Source organism: Typopeltis vanoorti, chromosome 20 (assembly GCF_054136105.1).
Source record: "Typopeltis vanoorti isolate ZY-2024b chromosome 20, IOZ_Tvanoo_1.0, whole genome shotgun sequence".
In the NCBI taxonomy this organism is placed as follows: Eukaryota; Metazoa; Arthropoda; class Arachnida; order Uropygi; family Thelyphonidae; genus Typopeltis; species Typopeltis vanoorti.
Window position 1 is genome coordinate 26,046,825 of NC_143568.1, and position 14,416 is coordinate 26,061,240.

Below are 14,416 nucleotides of genomic sequence, written 5' to 3' on the forward strand. Positions count from 1 at the left end.
TATACCTTGTATTGTTTCTATGAGCATTTAACTTTTACATTATACAAGCAGATTGCTAGCCCTACTTGTTGATGTCCCCTGCTATAGCCATGCATGATAACAAGGCTTTCATACCTAGGGCGCCCCTTGGTGTATGAGAGATGTAGTTAAAGAAGAATTACAGATGCAAAAGAGAGTATGAAAGACATATAAAGAGAGAGGTAGAGAACAGTTGCATGAGGCATATATAGCTCAGGCTAGGAAAGTAGCTAGTATTGTAAGGAGAGAAAAATTAGAATATGCGAGTAGACCTAGCACTGCAATCCAGTGCTACTCTACTCTCAGATGGAATTTCACCATGTTTTCCATTAACTTGGCATTTAATGATCATGCCATTAACTTGGCTGTTTAATGAAAGTCAAGTTCCTGGAGAGTGGAAAGAAGGTTTTAGATAGTGCAACTGCAGAAAAGTAGTGGTAGAATTGAGGCATCAAATTATAGGTAGACTAGTTTGTATTTCTTCTGTAGCTGTTAAAATTTTAGAGAAATTATTAAGAACTCATATACAGTATTGGCCAGATAAGGACAACATTATTTATGCAGACCAGCATAAATTTATTAATGAGGGGAAGGGAGCACTCTTGTTTTAGTAATCTGGTTAGCCACAGAGTGCTACATGATATATTGTTTTTTAAGTTGCAATATATCGGTTTGAATATCAGTTTAGTGGACTGGATTGGTAACCGACTTTTTGACAGATATCAAAGCATTGTATATGGTGGTGGTGGGGGGGGTTTGCAGTATCAAGGAGTAGGAAGGTTACAAGTGTCAACAGGGTTAAGTACTAGGACCATTATTGCTCAATCTTTATGCTGATGATATTGCCACAGGGCTATACGGAGACATTCAGTTGTTTGCAGATGATGTGAAGCTTAGGAGGGTTATTAGTAATAGTGCTGATGTTTTGTCTCAAGAGGATTTGAATAAACTGGAAACATGGACAAACAAACGGGATTATCAGTTTAATGCAAATTAAATGCAAGGTTTTGAATTTTGGGGTCTACAGATGGGGATGCTTCATACTCATTTAGTGCAGTTCTACTGGAAGAAGTGCAGGAAGCAAGGGATTTCAGGATGATTGTGGATGGAGATTTGACATTCAGAGGATATCTTACAAGGGCTGCAAAGACATATCAGAGAACTGCTGCAATATTGAGGAGGATACCAAATTTGATGGAGAGATACCAGAGAGTGGTTTATTCAGGAGTGGAGTCCAAAAGACGGCCTGTGACTAGTGGTGTGCCGCAGGGTTCTGTTCTTGGACCGCTGCTGTTTAATTTGTTCATTAACGATATAGGGAAGAATCTAAGAGGAACAGTTCATTTGTTCACTGATGATGCAAAGTTGGGTAGGGCAATAGTGAATGCAAAAGATGTCAAAATCTTCCAGGACAACTTGGAAAGATTGGAGTTCTGGGCTAAGGAAAATGGATGTCAATTTAATGTGACAAAATGTAAGGTTATGCATTTTGGGGTGAAAAGATTAGCAGCAGTATACCACATTGGTGGAACTGTACTCCAGGAGATTGATGACACCAGGGGCTTGGGAGTGTTGGTGGATAGGGAGATGAAGTTTAGGGGGCACATTGCAAAAGTGGCTAAATCAGCTCATCAACTCACTTGGTTGTTGAAAAATACTTTGACAAGCAGAGACAAGCAAGTTATTGTACCTCTGTACTGAGTCTCGATAAGACCTCATCTCGACTACTGTGCCCAGATTTGGTCACCTAGGTTTCTTCTTGATGGGGAGGAGGTGGAGAGGATCCAGAGGCGAGTGACCAAGATGATAGCAGGTCTATGGAATGAACCTTATGAGAACAGGTTGAAGATTTGTGGGTTGCAGAAATTAGTTGATCGGCGGAAAAGGGGAGATATGATTGAGACATTCAAATTGCTAAAGGGTTTCTATAGGATTAATTCAGAGGATATTTTTGAGATCAGAACTGGTAGTGGGAGAACTAGGGGACACTTATGGAAGCTGGGCATGAGTGTAGTTAGCAAGGGTGTTAGAGCTGGGTTCTTTACTTTTAGAGTGGAGAAATGAGTGGAATAAGCTCCAGAGTCTGTTGTGGGTGCTATGACTGTGAGTGAGTTCAAGGCAAGGTATGATAGATACTGTGAGAATGTCATACAGTTGTGTGGACATGATGTTTAGGGCCTCCCTCGATGAGTCTAAGGACTCCCTGGAGTTGCCCATAATAATAATAATACTGACCATAAGGAATAAAAGTGAGATGGTCCCATTGTATAAATCATTGATCAGTCCACATCTGGATTTCTGTGCTCAGATCTGGTCATTGAGATTTGAAGAGGATGAAATAACCTTGGAGAGGGTACAGAGACAGATAACAAAAATTATATTAGTACTCTATCATGTTGATTATGAGGATAGACTGCATAGTTTTGTGGACAGAAGACAAAGGGGACTGAGACAGTTAAGCTGTTGAAAGTTTTCCAAGTGCATGTTGGTAGGAGCATGGAATGCATTTGCCTGAGAGAGTGGTGAAATGGCAAATGAGTTTAAGGAGTGGTATGATAGATTTTGTATTGACTAGCATTGACCTCCCATAATTAGTCTTGTGACTCCATGGAAGTCAAGAAAAAAATAACAATAAATTATAAATTAAAAGGATTTAGTGACTTTACAGCATAGTCAGTTTGAAATACCCTCTTGGTTAATATGAGCTGGTTTTGAATCTTGTGTAGGACACAGGGCATATTATAAGGGCTTTTCAATTGAAGGATAATTAGTGGGTCTCATAGAAGATGGCAGGCTGCAAAATAAACTGGACAGAGAGCATACACAGTTGACAAAATTAAGAGAATATGAAAATTTCTGAGTAAAATCAAGTTAAATAATGTCAAGTTAATTGATCATAATAGGCCTAACGCATAAAATGGAAGATAACAAAAAAAAAACCCTGTTGTCAGAAATCTGCACTTCTGGATACTAAATTACGAGTTTTGTATACTTACCTCTTTCACACTTTTCCCAGGTGTTCTATAAATAACTAAGATCATCCAGAAAGGTATCTGTAATATAGCAAATGCTGCCAGAACCCAGCCTAACAATGTTCCCCACCAAGGAATGCCTGCCTCAACAGTCGGTTCTAGCCCAATCACGATATTTCCATAAATAAATACTACCTAAAAGAGAATAAATTTATGTTACTTTTTAAAGAAATTTAAAAATAGAAAGAGTGGAATTCATAATAGATAAATTCCTATTCAAATAGTAAAGGCTTCAATGTGGCATATTTAAGATATTAAAATGAAGAATATGAATCCAACCACATTTTATAGCCAAATAGAGAAATAAACTTAAAAGTTTACCTTTTAAGTTTACAATGTTTACCTTATGAGAATATGAGCTTATCAGACTATAATCTTCAGCATTGGAGCTGACTTAGTTTGCACTGCTTAACTATGCAAATGTGCATATGGATGGATCAAATATATCAATTAATTTATGCCTTTATATCCATGTTAGTTTAACAGTATCCAAATGTTATTTAAGTTTCAATGGGCATATAAATACAAAATTAATAACGAAAAACCTCACGTAAAAAGATTATTTAATAGTATAATTTTCGCCTGTGTGTCACAGGCATCTTCAGTACATTTTGCATGGATGGGTTTTCTGTAAACTTAAGAAGACATGGTTATAGAAAAAGCAGGCTATTGTTATTTTCTTTTTCTATAGTGAACTGGAGCTGGCTTCTTTTATCTACTCTCCGAAGGATCCACTTTGTCCTCTTGCTGTTCTAGGTGTTTACAAGATTCCTTATTCTTGCAACTTATCATATTATGAACAATAAATTATACAATAACCATAGCAATTAACTTTAATGAAATGAAAGTGCAGATATTTCTACTGAAAATAACAGTACATTATCAGTGTGTAGCAAATCAAAAGAACGGGAATACAAGGTACATACAGCAGTTGGTGGTTTACCAATTAAAAACTGTTGCTGCATGCTAGAAATTAATATTAATAAATAATATTATTAAAATTATTTTTGATGGTTACATAAGATAAGAATCTCCCAAATTTTTGGAAGAGAGAGACAATCGTTCCGAATCAGATTTGGCTGATCTAAAAGGGTTTCACAACTTTCTTTGAAAAGGCATTCATATTTAAACCTGCTTCATCCCACTGGATACTGTGTTTGGTGTCAATACTATGTTGTGCCAGACCAGAGTTTTGAGCTTTCATGTATTCAATATAATATTGATGCTCATTAATTTTTTTTCCCACAGAACGGCTTGTCTGCCCAAAGTGTGTTAGATTACATTCATAAGGTATCTGGTAAATGCCAGCTAAAGATAGAGGTGACAGTTTGTCTTTTGTACATGACAACAGATGAGAAATTTTGGTGATAGGAAAATATTGCCTTGCCTGAGAGTGTGGTGTCTGCAAGGAGTTTGAGTGTTCAAGGCATGGTATAATGAGTTGTATGAGTGATAAAAGGATCTCTCAGATGAGTCTTTGACTCCATGAGGTCTTGGGGTAATAATAATAATATGTGGGAATGAGATGATACTTCTTCAAAATTCTACCAATCGGTTCCAAGATGCCATAAATATAAGGGATTGGAACCCTGCTGTCTGTTGAAGAATCAATCCTGAAGTGTTGGAACATAGAAGTCAGTTGTTGTTGTCAGCTGGATTTGATTAGGGTTGTAACCATTAAATTCCATTAAGGTTTTGATAGTGAGAGGTTCTTGTTGTAAACTTGAGGGAGAGGAGCACACCTTATGTGCTCTATTAATTAAAAACTTGATAACACCAATTTTTTGAGAGGTGCGATGAGCAGACTTTTGATGAATGTTTCTGGCAGTAATGGTAGGTTTTCGATAAACACTGGTTGTTAAATTACCAGATGGTGTGAGTGTAAGAAGGATATCCAAGAATGGTAAACTATCAGCCATTTCTTTTTTTTTTTTGAGAGGTGTGATGAGCAGACTTTTGATGAATGTTTCTGCCAGTAACGGTAGGTTTTCGATAAACACTGGTTGATAAATTACCAGATGGTGTGAGTGTAAGAAGGATATCCAAGAATGGTAAACTACCAGCCATTTCTTTTTCCATGGTGAATTGAATGTGTGGGTGAAGGCTATTGAGCTGTTGTTGGAAAGTGGTAAGTTCATTTTCAGAATGAGGCCAAACAGCAGACATCATCAACATAACGAAACCAATGAGAGGGTTTTGATAAATGGATGAAAACAAGGAACCTTCCAGATGGTTCAAAAATTAATTTGCCAACGGTGGAGACAGAAGGCTACCCATGGCAGTACCTTCAACTTGTCTATCGATATTGTTTTTCCAGCTGGGAAACTTTAATTGTTGTGCCTCCCACCCATCAGCATCCACAGAGGGCAACTCTAATAATATTTTAGGCTTAAAATAGTCTAATTTCTTTATTGTGAGTTTTTCTGTGCATGTTATTACAATTGTCCATGCGGTTAGCCTAGTGGGGACAGAGTGTCCTGGATTCGATTCCCGTCGATGACGTGAGGAGCTCAAGGATCTTCCTTAATTATAGCCAAGTTAGCCGGTCTTGGGCGTGAGCAGCAGGGTTTTTCATCCTGATGAAATGATATCTCAACTATATCCTCTGCAGCAGTTGTCTTTATACCATTTTCTCCAGCCAGTACCATCCTACTTTAATCATTCTTATTTTTGATGGCTACATGTCGAAAGAACTCCTGTTTTTTTTTTTTTTTTTATGGCTTCATTGGCTAACTGCTGCTCATACTTCACTTTTGCTACCCTTATCAACAAAGTCACCCTCCTTGCCTGTTCTTTGTGTTTTTCATGGAATTGATTATTATCACTCCTCTTATGTTGTCTCCATAATGCCTTTTTTCTCTGTATTGCATGCTTAATCTCTTCATTTATCCACACCTACCTTATTTAACCTTCTGACCTTTGGAATACATTTAGACATTGCTTCTACTAGATAGTTCTTGGATTTCACCCAAGCAGCATTGATCTCCTTTCCATCCAACTTCTCATTTCATACTTCAAGCTGCCCCCTGAGCTTCTCATAATCACCAGCCTTGTAGTTCCACATATACCCTTTCCTAACACAAGTCCTCATATCACTTCCAACTACCTGGGTAATCAGTTCACAGTCACTCTCACCAATTGGAGGGAGATTTGACACATCATTTATAATAACATTCTCTGATGAGATGATCAAATCCAAGACTCTCTATCCTCATGTGCCCCTTTGTTATATACTGCTTAAGGTAGTTGTCCCACAAAAACTCAAGAAACTCATGTTCTTTACTTCCAGTTATTTTCATCCTAATTTAAATTACTGCAATTAAAATTGCCCATAATGATCACCCTTTTCCCATTTGCTTGGCTGATTTGCTTATACATTTCCTGGTCACTACCCTCCACATTACCAGGCCTATAGCAACATCCAACAATGCATTTCATTTTGTTCACCTCTGTCTCACACCATACTGCCTCAAAACCATTCCCACTGTTTTCCCATTATATCTCTACCTTATATGTACATAACTCATTTTTTCTATGATCAATAACACTCCACTTCCCTTTTTATCCTTTCTATCTTCATGAAACACATCATACCCTTCCATCTCTATTCCTGTCAGGATGTCATCTTCATCCAACCATGTCTCACTTCTTCGAAGAATTTTTTGGTGAACAAGCTCAATTAATGCAATATTTCATTTCCCTTGTTTCTGATAATTCGAGCCGTTATGTTTGAATACATAACTGCTCATTCCTGGATCTACACCTCTGAATCAATAATTAGAATAATCAAAGAAAATGTGTTGAATGATTTGCAATTGTAATTTATTGCACAAAAAATAATCATTACCAAATAAGAATTTTCTTCTTCTTTTCAGCCATTTTCAGTCCACTGCTGGACAAAAGCAGTGCACTGAAAAAAGTGGACTCCAGCTCTTTCCATCTTCCTCTGTTCTTGGATATTGTTGACCAATTTTTCAGAAATATGAATTAGCATAATCTAAATCTACATACTTTGTAGATTATATAGCCATGTAAACACATAAAAATGTAATATAAATTATAAGAAAACTGTTATTTGAAAACATTCAAAATTAGAATAATTTTTAATGTGGTTAAAAATATTAGAATAATGCAAAAATAAATGCACAAAAATTACAGTAAAAGGGAAACAACATGTCCCCTTAGCTTTTATGACTGTTTGTAAATTGTTGGGCCTGTTATTTACTAGTGGTTCACAGTATTTTTTATCGAAACATACACATATGATCTGCAAACTGGAAACAAGTTGATTTTTGTCTATTGGGGTAACTTCTTGAAGATGTTTCTTCATAATTCCACACAAATTCTCAACAGGGTTTAAATCTGATGAGTTTGAATCCAACAAATTACATTGATTTGCCTTTCTTTGAGCAATCTAGTAGTAGTCTTGGAAGTGTGACAAGAAGCTGAATCTTGCTGAAAAAGGAAATCACCACCACATAAATCTTCTGATACTGGTAACATAAAGTGCTCGAGAATTTCTTGGTACACTTTGGAATTAATTCTTTCATACAGAATGCACAGTCTACCTGGAACCCTCTGCAGTCATATAAGCCAAAAGTCATACAAGCAAATTTCACTGAACGTTTCATGCATTCTTTATCCAATGTTTCTTGCTTAAGATGCCTTTTTTTCCAGTCCTCTTGACCTCAAAACAGTCTTTGTTTACACCAATGCATTCTAGCTACCTTTTGCTTAGAAGTCATAAGCAGCTTCATCTTAGGCACACGTGATTTAAAACCCAATTTGTGAAGTTCTCTCAATGTCATAGATTTAGACACATCACACCTAGTTCTTTCCATCTACTGTGAAAATACCTTACACTTTGGAAGCGGTTTTTCTTCACGATATTCTTCAATCTCCTCTCATCTCTTGATGTAGTTATTACCTTTCGACTGCTATTGCAGTGATTATTTTGAAAACTTCAGTTGTTAGAATACTGTCTCAATACTGTACTCATGCTTTCTTGAGAACATTTCAATTCCTTAGCTATAAACTGTTGAGTTTGGCCTTCTTTGTGAGAGACACCATACAAAACTTCTTAGCTTCTGATATGTCACTTGTTTGACCCATGTTTAGCAAATGATTAACTGAAATCCACATGCAAATGATTCCTCAGACATGAGTCAATCCTGAAGCTACTGAAATATATGCTATTTCTATGCTCTCCTCAAAACCAATTAGAAAAATTTGGAATATTCTAACATTTTGAACTATATTAAAAATTATTCTAATTTTGTCAATGTTTTCAAATAACAGGTTTCTTATAATTTATATTACATTTTTATGTGTTTACATAGTTATATAATCTGCAAAGTATGTAGATTTAGATTATGCTAATTCATATTTGGTAATAATTATTTTCTGTACAATAAATTAGAATTGCAAATCATTCTACACATTTTCTTTGATTATTCTAATTTTTTGATTTGGAGATGTATAACAATTTCTCCGATACCACTTATTAGATGTGACTTCTTCATACTTTCCTTGAGCCATTTCTTTATCTTCTTATTCATCCAAGTACCTTCTTCAAATCCAACTGTTTTCTCTGTACCCCAGATCATTCCCTTCCCTTTTTCTCTACACATGCATTCACATCCTCTTGGAGCATCAACCTTTCTCATGCTATGTTCCCTTGTCCACCCTGAGTCTGCCTGTTTCCCTATTTTTCATGCACACTTGTTCTCCCATTCTCTACACTCATACTACCTACTTCTTCATTCATAAGCACCACTTTGATCTCTCCTTCCTTAATCTCCCACTCTTTCACATCACTTTCTTGCTCTGAGTCATTCTCTGCACTCATTTCTCTCCCTTCAGCAGAAGTCTCTCCAAATGACTCACGCCAAAACATTCAAATACAATCCATCACTCTTATATAGTTCAATTCTTCCTTCAAACTCATTTTGTACTTCCTTCAAACACAAGTATGAAAGACTTTTATGAACTACTCATTAAATATCTCAACTATATCCTCTGCAACAGTTGTCTTTATACCATTTTCTCCAGCCAGTACCATCCTACTTTAATCATTTTTATTTTTGCTGGTTACATATTGAAAGAACTCCTGGGATTTTTTTTTTTTTTTTGCTTCATTAGTTAACTGCTGCTCATACTTCACTTTTGCTACCCTTACCAACCAAGTCACCCTCCTTTATTATTCTTTGTATTCCTCATGGAATTCAAAAAATCCCAAGAGTTATTTCGATATATAGCCAGCAAAAATGTGAATGATTATGATAGGATGGTACTGATTGGAGAAAATGGTATAAAGACAACTGCTGCAGAGGATATAGTTGATATATAGTTGGGATATTTAATGAGCAGTTCATAAAGGTCTTTCATCCTTGTGAATGTGACATCATGAAGAGTTTGAGAGCAGTGGATGATGAGGAGGAGAGATTGACTGTGAGTGAGGAAGAGGTATATATGGGGAATTAAGCCAACTAGAAATAAGGCTGTGGAACTTAACGATATATCGCCTTGTATTTTGAAGGAATGTGCCAGGGAGTTGACATCTGCCTTGACATATTTGTTTAATATGAGTCATACACTGGACCAAAACTATGAGGACAACACAAGGAATTCTGGCAATGATGCAGAGAACACTGACTTGTGGAAGTAAGGAGATTCTGGTTCCATTGTATAAAACTGTGACTAGGCCACATATGGACTACTGTGCACAGATTTAGTCACCTGGTTTTCAAAAGGATAAGGAGATGTTGGAGAGGGTCCAAAGGCAGTTGACCAAAATAGTTTCTGATCTCTGGAATGTTGAATATGAAGAAATATGAGAAGATACAATTTGCAGAGTCTAATGGATATTAAGAAAAGGGGTGATATGATAGTCATGTAGAAGTTAGTAAGGGGTTGTTATAGGATTAACGTTGAAGAGGTTTTTCATAAAATACTGGGAGATGGGGGAAGAACAAGAGGTTATCCCTGGAAGTTGTATAAAGAAGGTGTAAGCAAGGTAGTGAGAGGAAGGCTTTTTTGCATGGAGAATTGTGAATAATTGGAATGCATTGCCTGAGAGTGTGGTGTCTGCAGAGAATTTGAATGTGTTTAAGGTGTGGTATGATGAGCTGTGTATATGACAAATGAGATCTCCTAGATGAGTCTGGGACTTCATGGGGTCTTAAGATAATAATAATAAATACAGGAAGATGGTGTGATGTAAAATAAGGGTAAGACAAGGATGCACATTACCTTCACTCTTATTCATCATCTATATGAATCACATTGTGAAAGAAAGTGGCATCAGGCCTGATAGTAGAATTCAAGATGTCATAACTTAGCTCTTTGTTTTATGCAGATAGACTCCTAAACACATCTAGTGCAAGTCACCAGGATTATGTAACTAAATTGAACAGTTGTAGAACATTTGGCATGAAAATCAGCAATAAAAAAGTCAAAACTATGAAATTAGGCAGAAACATTGAATGCAGTTGTGCAGAAATACCAGTAGGCACAAATGCATTCTGAATGGAGAGCCTATAGTATACAATTCAAATATTTCAGCTAATTAGGCACAGTGAAGATGGTAAGTTAAATCTGAAAACAGACAACAGAATAAGCAAAGCTGGTATGTTGGGTTGCCAGCTGAATAAATTTATATGGAATCATTGAGCAATTAAAGCCACCATAGCTCAGTCAGTATAGACAAATCCCTTTGGTCGGAAAGATATATGCTCAATTCCCGTCCATGATGTGAAAAAGTTTTATTTGGCTTCTTTCAACTAAAGGTGAGTTAGCCATTCTGATATGGAGATAGGGGGTTTTACCACCTGAAAACTTGTTTTTTTTTGTCTGCCAGAATAGGCAAACTGGCCCTGTGAACACACACGGATCTACAGTCATAAATACTTAACTCGCCACGAGGGGGGCTCAACTCACCCCAGTAGGGACGGGGAAGAAAAGGGAGGTAACTCCATATAAATAAATAAATAAATTGAGAAATTAGCCAAAACACCAAACTAACAGTATAAAGGAGAGTGGTTCAAGTCATTTTAAGTTATGTATCTGTATTCTGAGAAAATTAGGGGCCTGAAGAAATGGCATCAATGGCAAATCATATTAAAAATTATGATATTAGAAAGGGACTTGAAATTATTAGAATTCAAGAATGTGTTAGCAGAGCTAACCTAAGGTGGTATGGCCACTTAAATAGAATGGGTGAGAAAAAGTTAGTAAAACAGGTGTTTGATGCCAAGATGGCAGGAAAGAGACCCAGAGGAAGACCCAAGGTCTAGATAGATTGATTCAGTCAGAAGTACCTTAGAAGCACGAAATGTTATATATGACAATATTAGAGTGCTCACAAGTAACAGACTAATTTGTAGGAAAATTGTTATAGGATATTAATAATAATATAAGTTTAATCATGTAGTGGCATCATAATAGCCCAAACACCCCTTGAAGGTACATATCAAGAAATTAATAATGATGATTAGGTTTCTGTTTTGTCTCTGATGAGAACCAATGGCTCTAAATAGCTATCAGGCCATAGAAACTTAATCAATGCATTAAAAACCAAACATTTGGGCTCTTTGGGCAGAGTCAGTGTTTTAAGTAGTGGTATGACAGACTTTGTGTTTCTTAGGAAGGACCTCCCACAATGAGTCTTTTGACTTCATGGATAATAATATGACTGAATAATAATAATAATAATAGTGCAAACCAAGGCAACTCTAATGCTAGAAGTTATATTCTCAAAGACTCGGTGTAAATTTTGAATCTTTTAAGTTTCTTTCTGTACTTACACTTAAAAACTGTTGTCAGTTTTTAAGTGTAAACTTTATCCTTGATAAATTGCCATAAGAAGAAGTCTATTGGTGTGAGGTCTGGTGAACGTGGGGGGGTATTCTACAGAACCTCTTCTTCCAATCCATCTGTTGGGTAGAGTCTCATCAAGATAGGCCCTCACATCTCGATGGTAGTGTGAGGGTGCCCCATCTTGTTGAAAATAAAAGTCCTCATCTTCAAAGTCCTCTTGAATATGTGACATGACAGCTTCATGCAGCAAGTTCAAGTAATTGGCACCAGTTACAGTACCATTGAAAAAGAATGTTCCAATTAATCCGTGTGCTGATAAGCCGCACCACACCGTCACTCCTGGTAAATTTACATGATGTTCCTCCATAACATGCAGATTCTCAGGTGCCCAGTAAGTGCAATTCTGCTGGTTAATTGACCCATTTAATTTAAATGTGGCCTCATCACTTCACACAATTTGTCTTGGAAATTGTGCGCCCTCTTCACATTTTTCCAAGTACCACTCACAAAACTGCATTCTCTTATCCGGATCATCTTCATTGAGAGCATGTACTCTTCTTGGAATGTAACTTTTCCAATGACTGTGCTTCAACATGCAATGGATACTTGATTTTGATGCTCCTATCTCACGAGACATTGTCACATAGATTTTCTTGAACTTCAATGAAACGTTTCAATCAACCTTTCTTCTGTTGCAGGACTCGTAACTTTTCGTGGTCTTCCTGAACGTTGCTTATGGACATTTTGAACAGTTCCATCTTCTTCAAATTTATCTCTAATTCAAGTGATAGTAAGTCTCGTAGGTGAATCTCGTTGAAATTTTCTTCTAAACTGTCTTTGCACTTCCACTACGTTTTCGTACTTCCAGTAGCATTTTAGGATAAATTTTCTTTCCTCAAAGCTTAGTCTGGTTTCAGCCATTATTTCAAATCCGTTAAACCTGCAAAATAATGAAAATTAAGTGAGTTATCAGCTGTTGAAGTGTGTATACATTTTTTTGAGACACCCTGTATTAAATGACACAATAAACAATAAAACAATAGTAAAAAAATACCCAGGAGGAGTGCATTCAGGAATACATATCAATACTTGAGATAGAAAATCTATCAATAATTAAATTGTGGAAAAGACAGCTAGGGTGGATGAAATGTATCCTGAAATGATGGTAGTGTAAAACATTTCAATGACACATTACATTTGCAAAAAGAATTTATTTATTTCTTTATTCATATGGAGTTTCCTCCCTTTTCTCCCCCGTCCCTATTGGGGCAAGGTTGTGCAAAAAGAATGAGTCATGAGGATGAATCTTGAGATGTTTAGAGTACAGTTCTATCATACCAATATATAAAAAAGAAATACAAACTGGGTGTTTAAACTGAGCACAGTGATGGAAGACAAGATAGCTTTTTTCTTAGGAGGGCCAAGACAGATTGCAATGTTTCGGGCTTTAGAGTTATATTTCAAAAGTCAAGAATGCTGATGGAACTGATGTTGCAGTGACCACAATATGGAATACTTTGTGAAGTCCAATATCCAATATCAAAAATCTTGTCTGGCATAGCATAGTACTGACACTAAACGCAGTACCCTGTGAGACGAAGCTCATCTTCTCCACAGAAGCAGTTTTAAATATGAATGCCTTTTCTAAGAAAGTTGTAGCCCTTTTAGCCTAACTTGAATTGGAACAATTTTGTCCCCCCCCCCACCTAGAAAAAAGTTTGGGAGATTCTCATTTTATGTAAACATCAAAAACAGTTTTAATATTATTCATTAATATTAATTTCTAGCATGCAGCAAGCATTTTTAATTGATAAACTGATTGTTATATGTAACTCATATTCTTATTTTTTTTTGATTTTCTTGTTGTTTCAACACATTGATGATGTACTGTACTAATGAACACATAAATTGTGCCTTAGAAGAGTGTCAGAAGGAACAAAAGATAAAAACCTTCCTTTAATATGTATCTTCAGAGATATTTCTAACTCCTTGTATTCAATTAATACAATTCAATTACAATACATTTGCCCATCAATTGAATTCAATTAATGGGCAAATGAATGGGGGTATCAGTTCAATGTAGCAAAATGTAAAGTCTTAAGGTTTGGGATCAATCGATGGGGGGATGCATACTCAGTTGGAGGAGCTGTACTGGAGGAGGTCGGAAGACAAGAGATCTGGGGGTGATGATTGATAGAAAACTGAAATTCAGGGAGCATATTGCAAAGGTGGTGGGTAACTCAGAGGATTGCTGCAATACTGAGAAGGACGCTGACCTGCAGAGATAAAAGAGTTATCATTCCGTTGTAAAAGACCCTGATCACACCACACTTAGGCTACTGTTCTCAGGTTTAGTCCCCAGGATTTGAAGGGGATAAATTAACTGTGGAAAGGGTACAAAGGCAGATAACAAAGATGGTTTCAGGACTGTACAATGTCAGTTACGAGAATCAACTGAGGGAATGTGAATTGCAGAGTTTGGTGGATAGAAGAAAGAGAGGTGATATGATCGAGACTTTTAAACTGTTGAGAGGCAGTTACAGGGTAGA

General features: G+C 36.5%; 1 protein-coding gene across 1 annotated transcript in view; it reads right to left on the bottom strand.

Moving 5' to 3' along the window:
• Nucleotides 1–14,416, bottom strand: part of LOC150095293 (uncharacterized) — a 590,931-nt gene that overhangs the window by 23,879 nt on the left and 552,636 nt on the right. Inside the window, exon 29 of the mRNA XM_090410639.1 lies at nt 3,015–3,185. Coding sequence (XP_090266765.1) covers nt 3,015–3,185 — 171 coding nt within the window. The remainder of the gene's footprint in view (nt 1–3,014; nt 3,186–14,416) is intronic.